Raw genomic sequence first — 14046 nt, forward strand, 5'->3', positions numbered from 1 at the left:
GCTGTAGATAAATTGCAAAACAGGAAGGGAATTTCTTATGTATAAAACCCAGCTTCCAGGAAACGAGCAACGAGTCTCATACAAAGTGTAAGAGAGGCTGAGCCTTACTTCCTTCTGTACAACTGATTCACAGACACAGGATCACCAATTTACGCACACATGAGTAGAAGCAGAGGGGATGTGTATGTTCTTTATGATTTTGGCATGTAGTTGCCACTTTGAATCCAAAACATTCTCAATTCTGGCCAATTTTTCTCCACACTTTAGAAGAAACGTTTTCTTTTGGCCAGAGGCTTGCTGTTAAAAAAAAAAAAAAAATCAGGCCTAGAGAGGAGGTTTTACCAATTCAGAAGGGGGAACGATCAAAATCTAGGCAAGAGGCCGCCTTGCAACCTTCGTTCCACACGGAGTCACGCGTCCAGCTTCAGAACGAGAGTTGGCTGCACTTGGCACAAAAAGGTTAATTTTGTTTCAGATGAGTGAAATACCCCACAGCTGGAGAACACACTTCCAGCACCAGCGCCTGGGTTCATCAGCCCCGTTTCCTCGGAGACCTCTGTGAAATCCCCGTGAGAGGATACATGAAAACACAGTAGCTGCAAGAAAGAAAAGACTGGGAACCGGGAGGGAGGGACCATGAGGAGTACGTAAGGATGAAGACTGAACAGCCAGGTTTGGCCCGTGAGATCCTGTCTCAGAACTGCAAAACCTAAAGTAAAACAACACACAAGGCATACCTGCTTTTCATTTCTATGAATTAAAAATACCACACAGTGACAGGGAGAAAAACGGTTGAGATCCCCGTGAAACATCATTCTGCGGTGACCTTCTCAACGTGTCAGGGTAGACCTCGTTCTCTTATCTCCCATTCCTTTTCATGGCAGAAATCTCTTTCACGACAACACTTAGGCTGTGAACCGGAGTCAGTATGGTCTGGCTTAATCGTGTGGATTTTGGAGATACATACATATATAAGCCCAAATTCCAGCCAATGGCTATTCTGCAGTGAACACTTATTGCCTCAAGTTTCTCATCATTAAATGAAAATAGGAATGCCTCAGAGAGTTATAAAGTTGTTGAAAGAATGAAACAGAACTAAATATATAGAGATACACATAATCTATGATATATACAAAATTTTATATAAAATATTTTATGCATTATACACATATTTATGTATATATGTGCACATATATACATGCAAAAATATATGTACGTAGGAACACAGGCCCTGATATTTACACCAGCATGATCCACTGTAGGCAAATTATGGAAACAGCCCAAGTGTCCATCAATTGATTAATGGATAAAAATGTGGTATATATAGAAACTGAATATTACTCAGCCATAAAAAACAACAAAATCTTGCCATTTGCAAAAAAACCATTTGATTTCACTCATATGTGGAATTTAAGAAACAAAACAAACAAACAAAAGGAAAAAAGAGAGAGAGGCAAACCAAGAAACTTAACTCTAGAGAATAAAGTGATGGTTATCAGAAGGGAGGTGGATAGAGGGATGGGTGAAATAAGGATTGGTGATTAAGAAGTGCCCTTGTAATGGGGCACCTGGGTGGCTCAGTTTGTTAGATGGCTGCCTTTGGCTCAGGTCATGATCCCAGGGTTCTGGGATCGAGTCCCACATTGGGCTCCTTGCTCAGCCGGGAGCCTGCTTCTCCCTCTGCCTCTGCCTGCTGCTCCCCCTGCTTGAATGCTCTCTCTCTCTCTCTCTCTCTCTCTGTGTCAAATAAATAAATAAAATCTTAAAAAAAAAAAGTACCCTTGTTGTGATGAGTACTGGGTGATGTATGGAAGTGTTGAATCACTATATTGTACACCTGAAACTAATACTACACTGTATGTTAAGTAACTGGAATTTAAATTAATATATATACAAATTAATTTTAATGCATTTCATACAAGCACTTTTTCCAGGCAAAGTGCATATAACATTAATGGTAATGCCTAGTCTGTGCCTGGCAGACAAAATCTACTCAGTGAATGCACACTGAATGAACGATAGCTCTGAGTACTACTGACCAGGGAGGATCTCAAAATCCATCTGCTTCCAACCAGAAAAGTCTAACTGATTGGCTACATATCTGTAGAGTATTTAAAAACAGGACAAAGTAAAAGACAGTATGAACCATTAAGTTCTCTCAAACCTAACATTCTGTAAATCCACTACGAGGAGTATCAAGAATCATGTGTCTCTTTGGACATATAACACCGCAAATTCATTTTTTCATTAGTGAACCTGGAAAGAAGGAAACTATAAAGACACTCTGTAGTTAAAGCCTAAAGACATCTTACAGATAAATGACAAGTCGTGGGTCCTATAAAGCAGAAAGACTCAAAATCCTCCTCAACAAATTCACCTTTTTATCAGTCCTCAACATCTTTCATTAAGATATGGCTTATTGAATTCTTACTGTTAGATGGGTCCTCTGCTAAGACATTCACATGCACACTGTTTTCACCATAGCATGACTGACATCAGCTACTACCCATATTTGACATACCAACAAAATAAAACCAAATATCTGAGAGTCAGATAGATAATAAATTTCCCAGTGTTATTTGAGAACTATGGTTCTTGTATTTCTTCTAATTTAATTTTATTTTTTTCAGTGTTCCAAGATTGTTTATGCACCACACCAAGTATTTTTTTAATATGCTCTGATATCTATTAAAAAAGTATCTGTGCCCTTGTTCCAATTCAAATCACTTTTTTATAAATGTAAATTTGTAAATATTTTCTCTGAGTTCCAGCTTTCTTGTTTGTAAGGTGCAACAGATCATATCTACCCTGTTCACTTCAAAAGTCTGCTAGGGGATCAAAAATAAAGGGTATCTATCAGTGCTTGGTTGATAATAAATACTTATATATGGATGGAGCTGTGATAGTGTTATTAGCTCACAGACTGAAGTTAACACTAAACTATAATCTGAATTAATAGAATCTCTGCATGATTAAGAATTAGTAGAAGTAATATTAAATACAAGCTTTCTCCTAGTACTATTTTAACACTTTTCATACGTATAAAATTAATAAAAATTAATTGTGCCCCATTAAAGCATCAAATAGACAATATAGTACTTTCAGTTTTTTTGGTAAATCATTATAATGGCTAATTTTTATTGGTCTGATAAAATTTATCTACTTAATTAATGAGATCAGTAATTATAACTCAAAATAAAACCTGACAAGATTGATAATGTTTTCTCCCATTCTGTTTGAGATAGCTTTTTTATATACTATTATGTTTTAATGAAGTAGGAAACAAGGCCCATCTCAAAGGTCCCATTCACAATGTAGAAATATTCTACGACAACTTTCTGCCAGCCTATGCATGTTTCACTTTCCAATATTCTCTTTCCCAGAAGGTAAATCTTCAAAAAAATGGCATCAGAATTCTCTAGAAACATTTAATGAATCATGTACTAGGTTTCTCTAATCGTTGTGACCATATACCATGCTACTTATATTTAAATGAAAGAAGACTTTGAGAATAAACTCACTCCAAAACCCTAAGTTTGTTTCTCAGAGTTCGCCGTCTCTCATGGTTTGTCTCCCACTCCGATTTCCCCCAGTCTCTTCTCCTCTCCATCTCCCAATGTCTTCCGTGTTATTCCTGATGATTCACATTTCATTTATTTATTTATTTATTTATTTATTTATTTATTTATTTATAAAGATTTTATTTATTTATTTGATAGAGATCACAAGTAGGCAGATAGGCAGGCAGAGAGAGGGTGGGGTGGGAAGCAGGCTCCCTGCTGAGCAGAGAAACCAATGCGGGGCTCGATCCCAGGACCCCCGGAGGCATGACCTGAGCTGAAGGCAGAGGCTTTAACCCACTGAGCCACCCAGGTGCCCTATGCTCCACATTTTAAAAAGGGGGTTGGAATGAAACAGATAACGAGGCAAAGACTGGCAAAGGGCAAAGTACGCAGGGTCTTAAATGCCAGGAAAAAAAGGCTGAGTTTTTAAGCAGTGAAATGGAAAGCCATTGATGAGTTTTTTAAAACAGTGTTGTAACATGATCTGAATTACATCTGTTCACTCTGGCTGAAAAATCCATGTTTGTTGAGTTTTGACAATCGTCTTCACTTACGTATCTATCCGTTCATTTACTTAACAACTAGTTGCTAAATGCTGATTTTAGCGCACAGCCTTAACCAACATTTGCTATGCAAGCAATATCCCTTATTTACCAAATTAAATATATATTCACTAAGAGCAAATGCTTCTAGCCAGAGGTTTCCCAATAATTGCTGAATCTTAGCAGCTTGTATAATACGAGATACATGTACTCAACATACAAACCAATCCATTGGTTATCTCTGTTAAATCAAACAGTTGCCTAAGGGAAATGTTTTTTTTTTTTTTTTCCTGAATCAACTGGTTATTTTGACATCATGTCCTATTCCTTAGAATCTTAATGTTTTTTTTTTTTTATTTCCAGATATGAATATAAGAAAGTATTGCAAAATGGCAGACATATGTTACTCTGACAGGCAGATACCAGGCTCCCACAATGATAAGTAGTGCTTATAATACTACCCACAGAAATCATACTGAGACATAGTATGAAGCTAAGGGTTTTCAATCTTGGTGTAACTTTCACCTGACATACTTGGTGAAAAGGCAAAAGCAATCGAAAAGCATGGGTAAATCATATATTTACCTCATGCTATGCAATGGTTCCATTTAACCTTCATTAAATATCTACTATGTACTAGATGCTATTCTAAAGCACTGTGGGAGATACAAAAATAAATGGTATGCCTTCATGCTTATAAATCTTCTTTGATGACATGAGGTCTTGTTACCAGGCAATTTTATTCATGTTGTTAGACAATAATACCAAAGATTCGACTTTGCAATAAGGCTTTTGCAGAAACCTAAAAGTAGCTTTCCCAGTAAAACTTCATTGTGTCCCATTTGTTGAAGCAGGGCTATCTTCAAACATTAAAAATACTAAAAAAAAAAAAAAAAAAAAAAATTCAGTAGCCACTACCACAGGTATATCAAAGCATCATTCTCCCGCCCCCCACCCCAGAACCATGAGATCATAAAATCTCTGAACAGAAAGAGACCTAAGAAGGTATGCAGTCCAATGCTTTTTGGGTTCACAGTATTTTAAGAATCACCTGTGGGGCTTTTTAGTGAAATGGATTCCTAGGCTTTGGCTGCTAGAGTTTGATTCAGCAGGCCTGGGGGGAGCCATGCAGTCTGTACTTTGTCAGACACTCCCAGATGATTCTGATATATATAGACCGATTTGAAAACACAAATCTAGCCCAACTCCTGGGTCTCTTATTTAAATCTGGTCTGCACTGGGGTGCCTGAGTGGCTCAGTGGGTTAAAGCCTCTGCCTTCGGCTCAGGTCATGATCCCAGCCTGGGATCGAGCCCCGCATCAGGCTCTCTGCTCAGCAGGGAGCCTGCTTCCTCCTCTCTCTCTCAGCCTGCCTCTCTACTTGTGATCTCTGTCTGTCAAATAAATAAATCTTAAAAAAAAAAAAATCTGGTCTGCACTATCTTTCCAAACAAATTGTCATTTATCATTTACTTTCTGATTGGATATATATTAGCATGGGACCTTGACCCTTACACAGCTCTAATTATTAGAATCTTATCCATATATCTGCAATATGTATACATTACACACACACACACACACATATGTACACGCACCTGGTTATCTGTTAATATATGTCTCCCAAATTGGGACTAGAAGCCCCATGAGGACAGTGTCTAGGACAGTTTTCTTCACTACCTCATATCTAGCACTTAGCTCAGACCTTGACATTTAAAAGATAGCCATATCTTTCGTTTGTTGAATGCATAACCACTGAATGAGGTAATTCATTAGTTTGACCTGAAGTCTCCCCTCTGAAAACATCTACTTACTGAGCTGCTTTTTACAGTTTTAGAAATTGGACAAGTCCCTATTCCAGATACCAGGTATATAAACACGAGTAAAGTATTTTCCTCCCTTCTCTCAAGGGTCTTAATTATTTACCTAGAGAGAAAGCGGCAGATACCTTTAATCAAAAATGGTAAGTGCAGGGATGCCTGGGTGGCTCACTTGGTTAAGCTGATGCCTTTGGCTCAGATCATGATCCCAGGATCCTGGGATTGAGTCCCACATCGGGCTCCTTGCTCAGCGGGGAGCCTGCTTCTCTCTTTGCCTCTGCCTGCCTCTCTGCCTCCTTGTGCTCTCTCTCTCTCTCTCTCTGACAAATAAATAAAATCTTTAAAAAAAATGATAAGTACAATGTAAGAAATAAGTATGGAATAAAGGTGGGAATAGACAGGAAGGCAAATCACCTAGTTGTGATGGAGGAAGAGGAGAGGAAGCAGTGGATGTCAAGAAATGCTTTTCAAGAAAGGTGATGCTAGGTCTTGACGGTTTAACACTTCCATAAGTGAATGTCCACATACCTTATCTCAAAAAGCACACACTAGGGGCGCCTGGGTGGCTCAGTGGGTTAAAGCCTCTGCCTTCTGCTCAGGTCATGATCCCAGGGTCCTGGGATGGAGCCCTGCATCGGGCTCTCTGCTCAGCGGGCTTCCTCCCCCCTCTCTCTCTCTGCCTGCCTTTCTGCCTACTTATGATGTCTGTCTGCCAAATAAATAAATAATATCTTTTTTAAAAGCACACATTATGCACCTCTTTTTTAAAATTAGATATAGATAGGTCTATTCTCAAACTTCCTGTAGGACAAATATCCAAGTTCCTACAATTATTTCTCACAAAAGTATTATGTCTCCCTTATAGCTTTATGTTTGTTCCATAGCAAAAAAATTAACCTAAATACCCTGAATTGCATGATCTAAAGAAGTCTCTATGGGCAAGGAACATAGCTCGTGGCTTTCAAGTGAAAGGACCATAGCCGAGCTACAAAGATATCTACTTTGTTCATGGGTAGCATGATTTCTGTACTTGCAGTGGGAGTTACAAGCTACTGATACATACACACACTATGAGCAAAACCCAAGCCTCTCCCCTCAGCGTGCTGAGTAAAACTGAAACATGAAAGCTGATCAAGTGGGTTTAAAGTGAGCCACCGACCATGGTTAGTCTTACCACCTTGGCGAACATCACAAGACTAACTTCCACAATCAACAGATATGTAGGAATCACGTAAATATCCCCAGGTAAGCAGTGCTGTTTAATAAGCTGGGGAAAGATGGCTCTGAGCTGATGTTGTTGTCATAGAAACAATTGCCTATTAAATCAGTAAGAGGGCTAGAGAAATGTGGACTTATCAGTTCTGGTTAAGTGCGGTGCATGTGGAAAATGTTGAAATGTCAAAAAACAGAGATACCTGCTGTAATAGTAAAATACTATTCTTCTTCTAAAAGTTAATTTCCCCCTTGTTATCTAAAGGCATACACCTAGTAAGTTGCCTGTCTACTCTCAAAACAAAACAAAACATAACTTTAAAGCTGGAAATGATGAATTCCATTTCTTCAAAGAGATTTGGGAAAATTTATTGAGCTCCTCTGAAGAACTAAATCAACCTCAGGTTGCATCCATATACTGGAAAAGTAAAGACCCCCAAGGTGATCAAACACATTGAACAGCTGCTAGATGTCCATTCAAACAGTCCTAGAAAGGTGATTATTTGATGTGTTTCTCCTGGGAGGTTTGCATCTAAAATGAAACTAGAAATCACATTCTGTCCTGTAAAGTAACTCTGACGGGCCCAACCTGGGAGCAGGTATGTAATTAATAAATGAAAATTACTAAGCTCATTTCCTGCGCTTACTTCTTCCCACACTACCCTCTCTTGAGGAGTCTACACCTGATACTTGATCAGCTTCTAAAAAAAGGGGGATTTGAAATAAAGAGGACATAGCAATTGGTTTCGAACAGGTACATAGAATAATATAAATAATAGTATAATAGGGAATAATACTAATAGCATAAAAGGGAAGCTCCTTGAGGGTAATATGCCTTTGGCCTAGGAAGCAGCATGTGGTTAAGAATGTCACAGAAATAGATTGCTTGGTTATATTGAGTTAAAGAATGCATGTCTCCAATCTTCAGGGTCTAACCTGGAGAAACTGCTCATCTACCAAATGGCCATTTACATCTTGGACCAGAAAGATACCATAACTTCTATCTAGGCCTTCACACTTTGACAAATGCTACATTGATCTCATTAATAAAGATTCACCGTGTTTTCTGAGATGGACTGTTTCCACAAAACGAGGAGGTTATGTTAATGGTAACTGAATTCTGAATTTTGTATTATTAAATAAAAAAGAAATCATTGTTGCAAGTGCAGTCCCAGATTATCAAAATTGTGAAATCACTCAAGTGACTCTCTACAGATTATTATATTTACCCATGGGAATTTTTCTTTTTTTAGTTGCTCCTAAAAATGAAGCTTTGGAGTCCCCCCAATCAAACAAACCCAACCAGTACTCGATGCTATTTCTTAGGAAGGGATATGCTCATTTCATCCTATTTTGCCTGAGTATTCTCAACAAGGTCAGAGAAGCATTTCCAGAGGTAGTGATATTTAAGATAGATATTAAAGAGGTCAAGGGAAGGAAGGGATACAGAGAAGCTTTTCTGTTCCAAGAACTAAAACAGGGATTCCCAAGGCCTGTGTGCCTAGAACCAGCTGCATCAGCATCACTTGGGAACTTGTTAGACATGCAAATTCTCAGCCCCACATTTCCTGCATCAGAGTCATTAGGGTGAGGACCCGCAATCTGTTTTAACAAGCTCTGTAGGTGAATTTCATGTACCCTAATACAGAGAATCACTGGGCTAGAAATTAGTAATTTGAAAAAAAAATTGATGGAAGGAACTCAAATTCTTCAGTCTGGTTCAATTTTAGACTAAGTGTGAGCAGTGGTAAAGCTTGAGGATGAGAAGGCATGCAAGATGGCGGTGTGTACCATGTGCTCTGGAATGGAATTTTTACTGTATCAATTAGGATGATGGAGAGCTATGGAAATGTTTGTAAGCAGCCATGGACTACAGAATTAGCTGTCAGAGTAACTCTAGGAGCAGCATGAGACATAGACGGAATCTCTGTCTGGATGAGGATGGCCAAGGAAGCAAGGTTGTAATTGGTTGGGAGATGAAAGGATGTCACCGTTACAGAAGACTTCTAGGGGTGGGGAAAGGACTATTTCACTCCAAATTAGGATGGGCTGAGGAGGAGAGAGAAGTCAGTGGGTAGAGGTTGGAACTACTAAGAATACTTAAAAATACCTGAGTGCACTTTCTCACTCTCCCTTTCTCCAAATATATATATAATCATATATACATATGTGATAATAAACCATGGAAATACACGAGATATTCAAAGGAAAATATATATAAAGAAGAGAACTAAAGCATGGGGAAGAAAGGCCCTGAAATAGCTGAAAAGGCATTTATGGGTATGCTGGACAGCAAAATAAACTTTAGTCTCTATTTGCATGACCACCCGGGACTTTGCCATCTATTATCTACTTATTTATTTTTTTTAAAGATTTTATTTATTTATTTGACAGACAGAGATCACAAGTAGGCAGAGAGGCAGGCAGAGAGAGAGGAGGAAGCAGGCTCCCCGCTGAGCAGAGAGCCCGATGTGGGGCTCGATCCCACGACCCTGGGATCATGACCTGAGCCGAAGGCAGAGGCTTAACCCACTGAGCCACCCAGGTGCCCCTCTGTTGTCTATTTATAAAGAAAAAAAAATCACTGGCTTAGGTATAAAAACGTGCCTAACCTGGAAGAGATAGAGTTTGAGTAATTTTGTGAGATTACACTTTTTCAAAGATAAAGGCTAATATACATAGGTATATATTTGTGTGTGTAGATATATATATGTATATATATAAAATATCTACAGATATGTAGGTAAGTATATATATATACATATATATATAATCTATATTAAAAACTCGAAAGCAGCAATTTTTTTAAAAACTTAATTTAACTTAATGAAAAATAGAGGAATTAAGGACATCCCCATAATGTCCTTGACAAAAGGAAAACAAAAACTGATTTCAAGCACACTTTAAATATTCAGAGGTTGGCAAATAAAGAAATTAATAATCATAAAAAGACAGTTGGCTATAGTCCTTTCTCCCCTCCCTCCATTGGCATGAGCCTAAAATGAGTACCACATACTCAGCCAGTTTATCCAATATCCCCCCACATACCTTCTTTTCAAAATTTAAGCTTTACTACATTTACTGGTGTATATTTAATGGAGAGGAACTCTCCATTAAAAAGAAGTCAGTTTATAACAAGAATTTGTTTCCACATTGTCCCCTTGGTCCTAAGGAGGGTTGTAAGGACACCAGGCCACTTCATGCTACTTTGGGGCTATCACGGAAATTACTGTCAGACTTACCAAAAGCCAGTGTGCTATGTGGGAAAAAAAGAAAATGTCACTTTAATCTTCATGTTGGCCTATCTAGCAGCTGATGTCAATTTTTTGTTTTGCAAGTAAATCATCCCAGAGGTGGAAAAAAAAAATCTGCAATCTTTCCAAAATATATGGTTGTCTCTGGTCCTCTTAGGTGCCTTTCCATTTCCCCTGACCATCCCACCCGCCCCATCTTAACAGCTTCTAAAGGAAACACACACACACACACACACACACACACACACTTCGGGAGAAGGAGGTATAAGATGAATTCTCTGTTTCCACCAACAGTCCCTCCTTTCTCTCCAAATTACGGATAATGAGGCCAGTCGTGTAATTACTGAAGGAATTTAGAAAGGTAATTACTGAAAGAATCTCAAAAATGGCGGTGTCTACAATGCAACAAAACTCACTTTCTAGCTTTCAGAACCACCTGGAATGTGATAAACACTTTGAGTTTGCAACCCCAGAGGCTACACCAAAGGACGTGCCCTACTAGCAAATTACCACAAGAACCCACTACATTCCCCTCATTTTGATTTTGTAATGAGAAATCCCATTAAGTAGGAATAATTTTAAGTTGTGACTGTTCAAGAGAGTTTCGACGGGGTGCGGGCTGGAAGAAGGATGCCTGGTTTGAAGGACTTTCTGTGGGATCCTGTCCTTAGAAGCCCGTGATTTGCGGACAGCTCTGCCTTCACTTGCTCCTGCTGGTCACTGGAGGACTGAACTGGTTCGGCCTGGTTCTCAAATTGAAGCGCTTAGCTTTGATGCGGCAGGTCAAGACTGCAGGGGCGAATGGCTAGTCCCAAAGCTGGAGCACACATGTTCGCGGAACGTACACCCTACTCCTAACTCCGACCCCTCTGTATTAGGTGGCAGAGAACAATTCTCCAGCCCTGCGGTCTCGGTACCTAGAATCAGGAACGTGCCGACCCCCCTTCCCCGCCCCCCTTTCACCTAGCGACCCGCAGGCTCCGCTGCCTCTTGTCTCCATCCCATTGTGACGCCAGTGGCTCAGGCGGAGCCCTGTGTGGGACTCACAAAGGCAGGTGCAAACTACAAGCGCCTCAGTGCTCTGGGCGCTTTAGGCTGGCTTGGGCTCCGGTCCTGCTGCTCCAACCCCAAGGGCCCCCGAAAGCGAGCCCTGACACCTCCATCCTTCACCATGGCCAGCCAGTTATGCCTCCCCGCCACCCCTCGCCTTGCATCCTTGAAACCCTTGAAGCCGCCCTTGGGAGATGTCCAAGTGGGCATCTGCGTGGCGATCCAACGCAGCGACGGGCGGATCCATCTTGCTGTGGTCACAGAGATCAAAAGAGAAAACTCTTGGGTCACGGTGGAGTGGGTCGAGAAAGGAGTCAAAAAGGGTAAGAAGGTTGATCTAGAGACCATATTCCTGCTGAATCCCGCGCTGGCCTCGGCTGAACACCCCACGGCGTCCTCCCTGCTGCCCTTGTCTCTGAGGCCCTCTTCGGCCATCGGGGACCAGTGCACCGGCGCGCGGTGGATTGCCGCAATCCCGCAGAAAAACGAAACACCCTCGGGGGACAGCCTGGCTCTGAGAGTCCCCAGCAATCCTTGCCTGATGAAGCGCAAAAAGTCTCCCTGCCTACGGGAAATTGAGAAATTGCAAAAGCAGCGGGAGAAGCGCCGGCGGCTGCAACTGGAGATCCGAGCCCAGCGCGCCCTCAATGTCAACACCGGAAACCCCAACTACGAGATCATGCGCATGATCGAAGAGTACCGCAGGCACCTGGACTGCAGCAAGGTGTCCAGCCTGGAGCCCCGGGAAGACCATCGGATCTGCGTCTGCGTGAGGAAGCGTCCTCTCAACCAGCGAGAGACCACCATGAAGGACCTGGACATCATCACCATCCCTTCAGACAACGTAGTCCTGGTGCATGAGTCCAAGCAAAAGGTAGACCTCACTCGCTACCTGGAGAACCAGACCTTCTGCTTCGACCATGCCTTCGATGACACGGCCTCCAATGAGTTAGTGTACCAGTTCACTGCCCAGCCGCTGGTGGAGTCCATCTTCCGCAAGGGCATGGCCACCTGCTTTGCCTACGGGCAGACGGGCAGTGGGAAAACGCACACCATGGGCGGAGCCTTTTCAGGAAGGGACCAAGATTGTTCTAAAGGCATTTACGCCCTCGTGGCGCAGGATGTCTTCCTCCTGCTCAGAACCACAGCTTACGAGAAGCTGGACCTCAAAGTCTATGGGACATTTTTTGAGATTTACGGGGGCAAGGTATATGACTTGTTGAACTGGAAGAAGAAGCTGCAAGTCCTTGAGGATGGCAATCAGCAGATCCAGGTGGTCGGACTGCAGGAGCAGGAGGTGTGTAGTGTGGAGGATGTGCTGAACCTCGTGGAACTAGGAAACAGCTGTCGGACTTCTGGACAGACATCGGTCAACGCCCACTCTTCCAGGAGTCACGCTGTGTTCCAGATCATCCTAAAGTCAGGAGGGAAACTGCATGGCAAGTTCTCCCTTGTTGACTTAGCTGGGAACGAAAGGGGAGCAGATACGGCCAAAGCCAACAGGAAAAGGCAGCTGGAAGGGGCGGAGATTAATAAAAGTCTGCTGGCGCTCAAAGAATGCATCCGGGCTTTGGGTCAGAACAAGTCTCACACCCCATTCAGAGCCAGCAAACTGACGCAGGTGCTGCGGGACTCCTTTATAGGCCAGAATTCCTCCACGTGTATGATTGCTACGATTTCTCCAGGGATGGCCTCTTGTGAAAACACCCTCAACACTTTAAGATACGCAAACAGAGTGAAAGAATTAACTCTGGATTTCAGGCCCCACCATCGCTGTCTTTATCCGCTTGGACCTGATGTGCCAAGGATGTTGGAAAATCACATTACGGATTCAAAAACACCCCTTCAGGGGGATGGGCTTATTAAAATTTCTGGTGATATACAGAGTGAGAAGGAAGAACAGATTAAAGATACTGAAACGTCACCCACTGCATTAGCAGAGGATACAAGGACTTCATGGAAGGAATCAAGCCAACGGCCAGGGAAAAACATACAGGAGACAGCTGGTGGGGTAAACTGTGATGTTGATTTTTGCATTGCCCAGTTATTGTCCATTTTGGATCAGAAAATAGGTATTCTGACTGAGATTCAAAAGAAACTGAAATTATTACGAGCTGACCTCCAAAAGAAGACCAAGTATGGTGGAGCCAGCGGCAAGAGGTCAGATCTGAAATGATGGATACACTGCTGTGGCCCCTACCTCTCTTATTATAAAAGAAAATGTCCAAATTATCTAGATATAAAGATCCTCCTGGAAAGCTTAGAACATCTTAAAATATGCTTGTCAGAAATGTCCTCTTGCTTCTTCCTCTGTATTTTTCTGTAGTTTGTTTTCATTTTCTAGGACATACGTGCTCAACTGGGAACCATTTACCTCCCAGGGACATTTGACAATGTCTGGAGACATTTTCTATTGTCAAAACTGAGTTTGGCAGTGGGGGGCAGTTATACTGGCATCTATCGGATAGAAGGCCAGAGATGCTATGAAAACACTCTATGATGTACCAGACAGAGTTCCACAACAAATAACTATCTGGTTGAAAATATCAATTGTACTGAGGCTGAGAAATCCTGCTGTAGAAAGAACCTCGCTGTGATGAAATCAG

The 14046-nt window shown here is 41.5% G+C and overlaps 1 protein-coding gene across 1 annotated transcript; it reads left to right on the forward strand.

Moving 5' to 3' along the window:
* The first annotated feature begins 11432 nt into the window (after positions 1 to 11432).
* Positions 11433 to 13782, forward strand: KIF2B (kinesin family member 2B). The gene has a single exon (XM_047709262.1). It carries the CDS (start codon positions 11562 to 11564, stop codon positions 13614 to 13616), a length of 2055 nt encoding a protein of 684 aa, XP_047565218.1. The 5' UTR covers positions 11433 to 11561; the 3' UTR covers positions 13617 to 13782.
* The last annotated feature ends 264 nt before the right edge of the window (positions 13783 to 14046 follow it).

This window comes from Lutra lutra, chromosome 16 (assembly GCF_902655055.1).
Source record: "Lutra lutra chromosome 16, mLutLut1.2, whole genome shotgun sequence".
Lineage (NCBI taxonomy): Eukaryota > Metazoa > Chordata > Mammalia > Carnivora > Mustelidae > Lutra > Lutra lutra.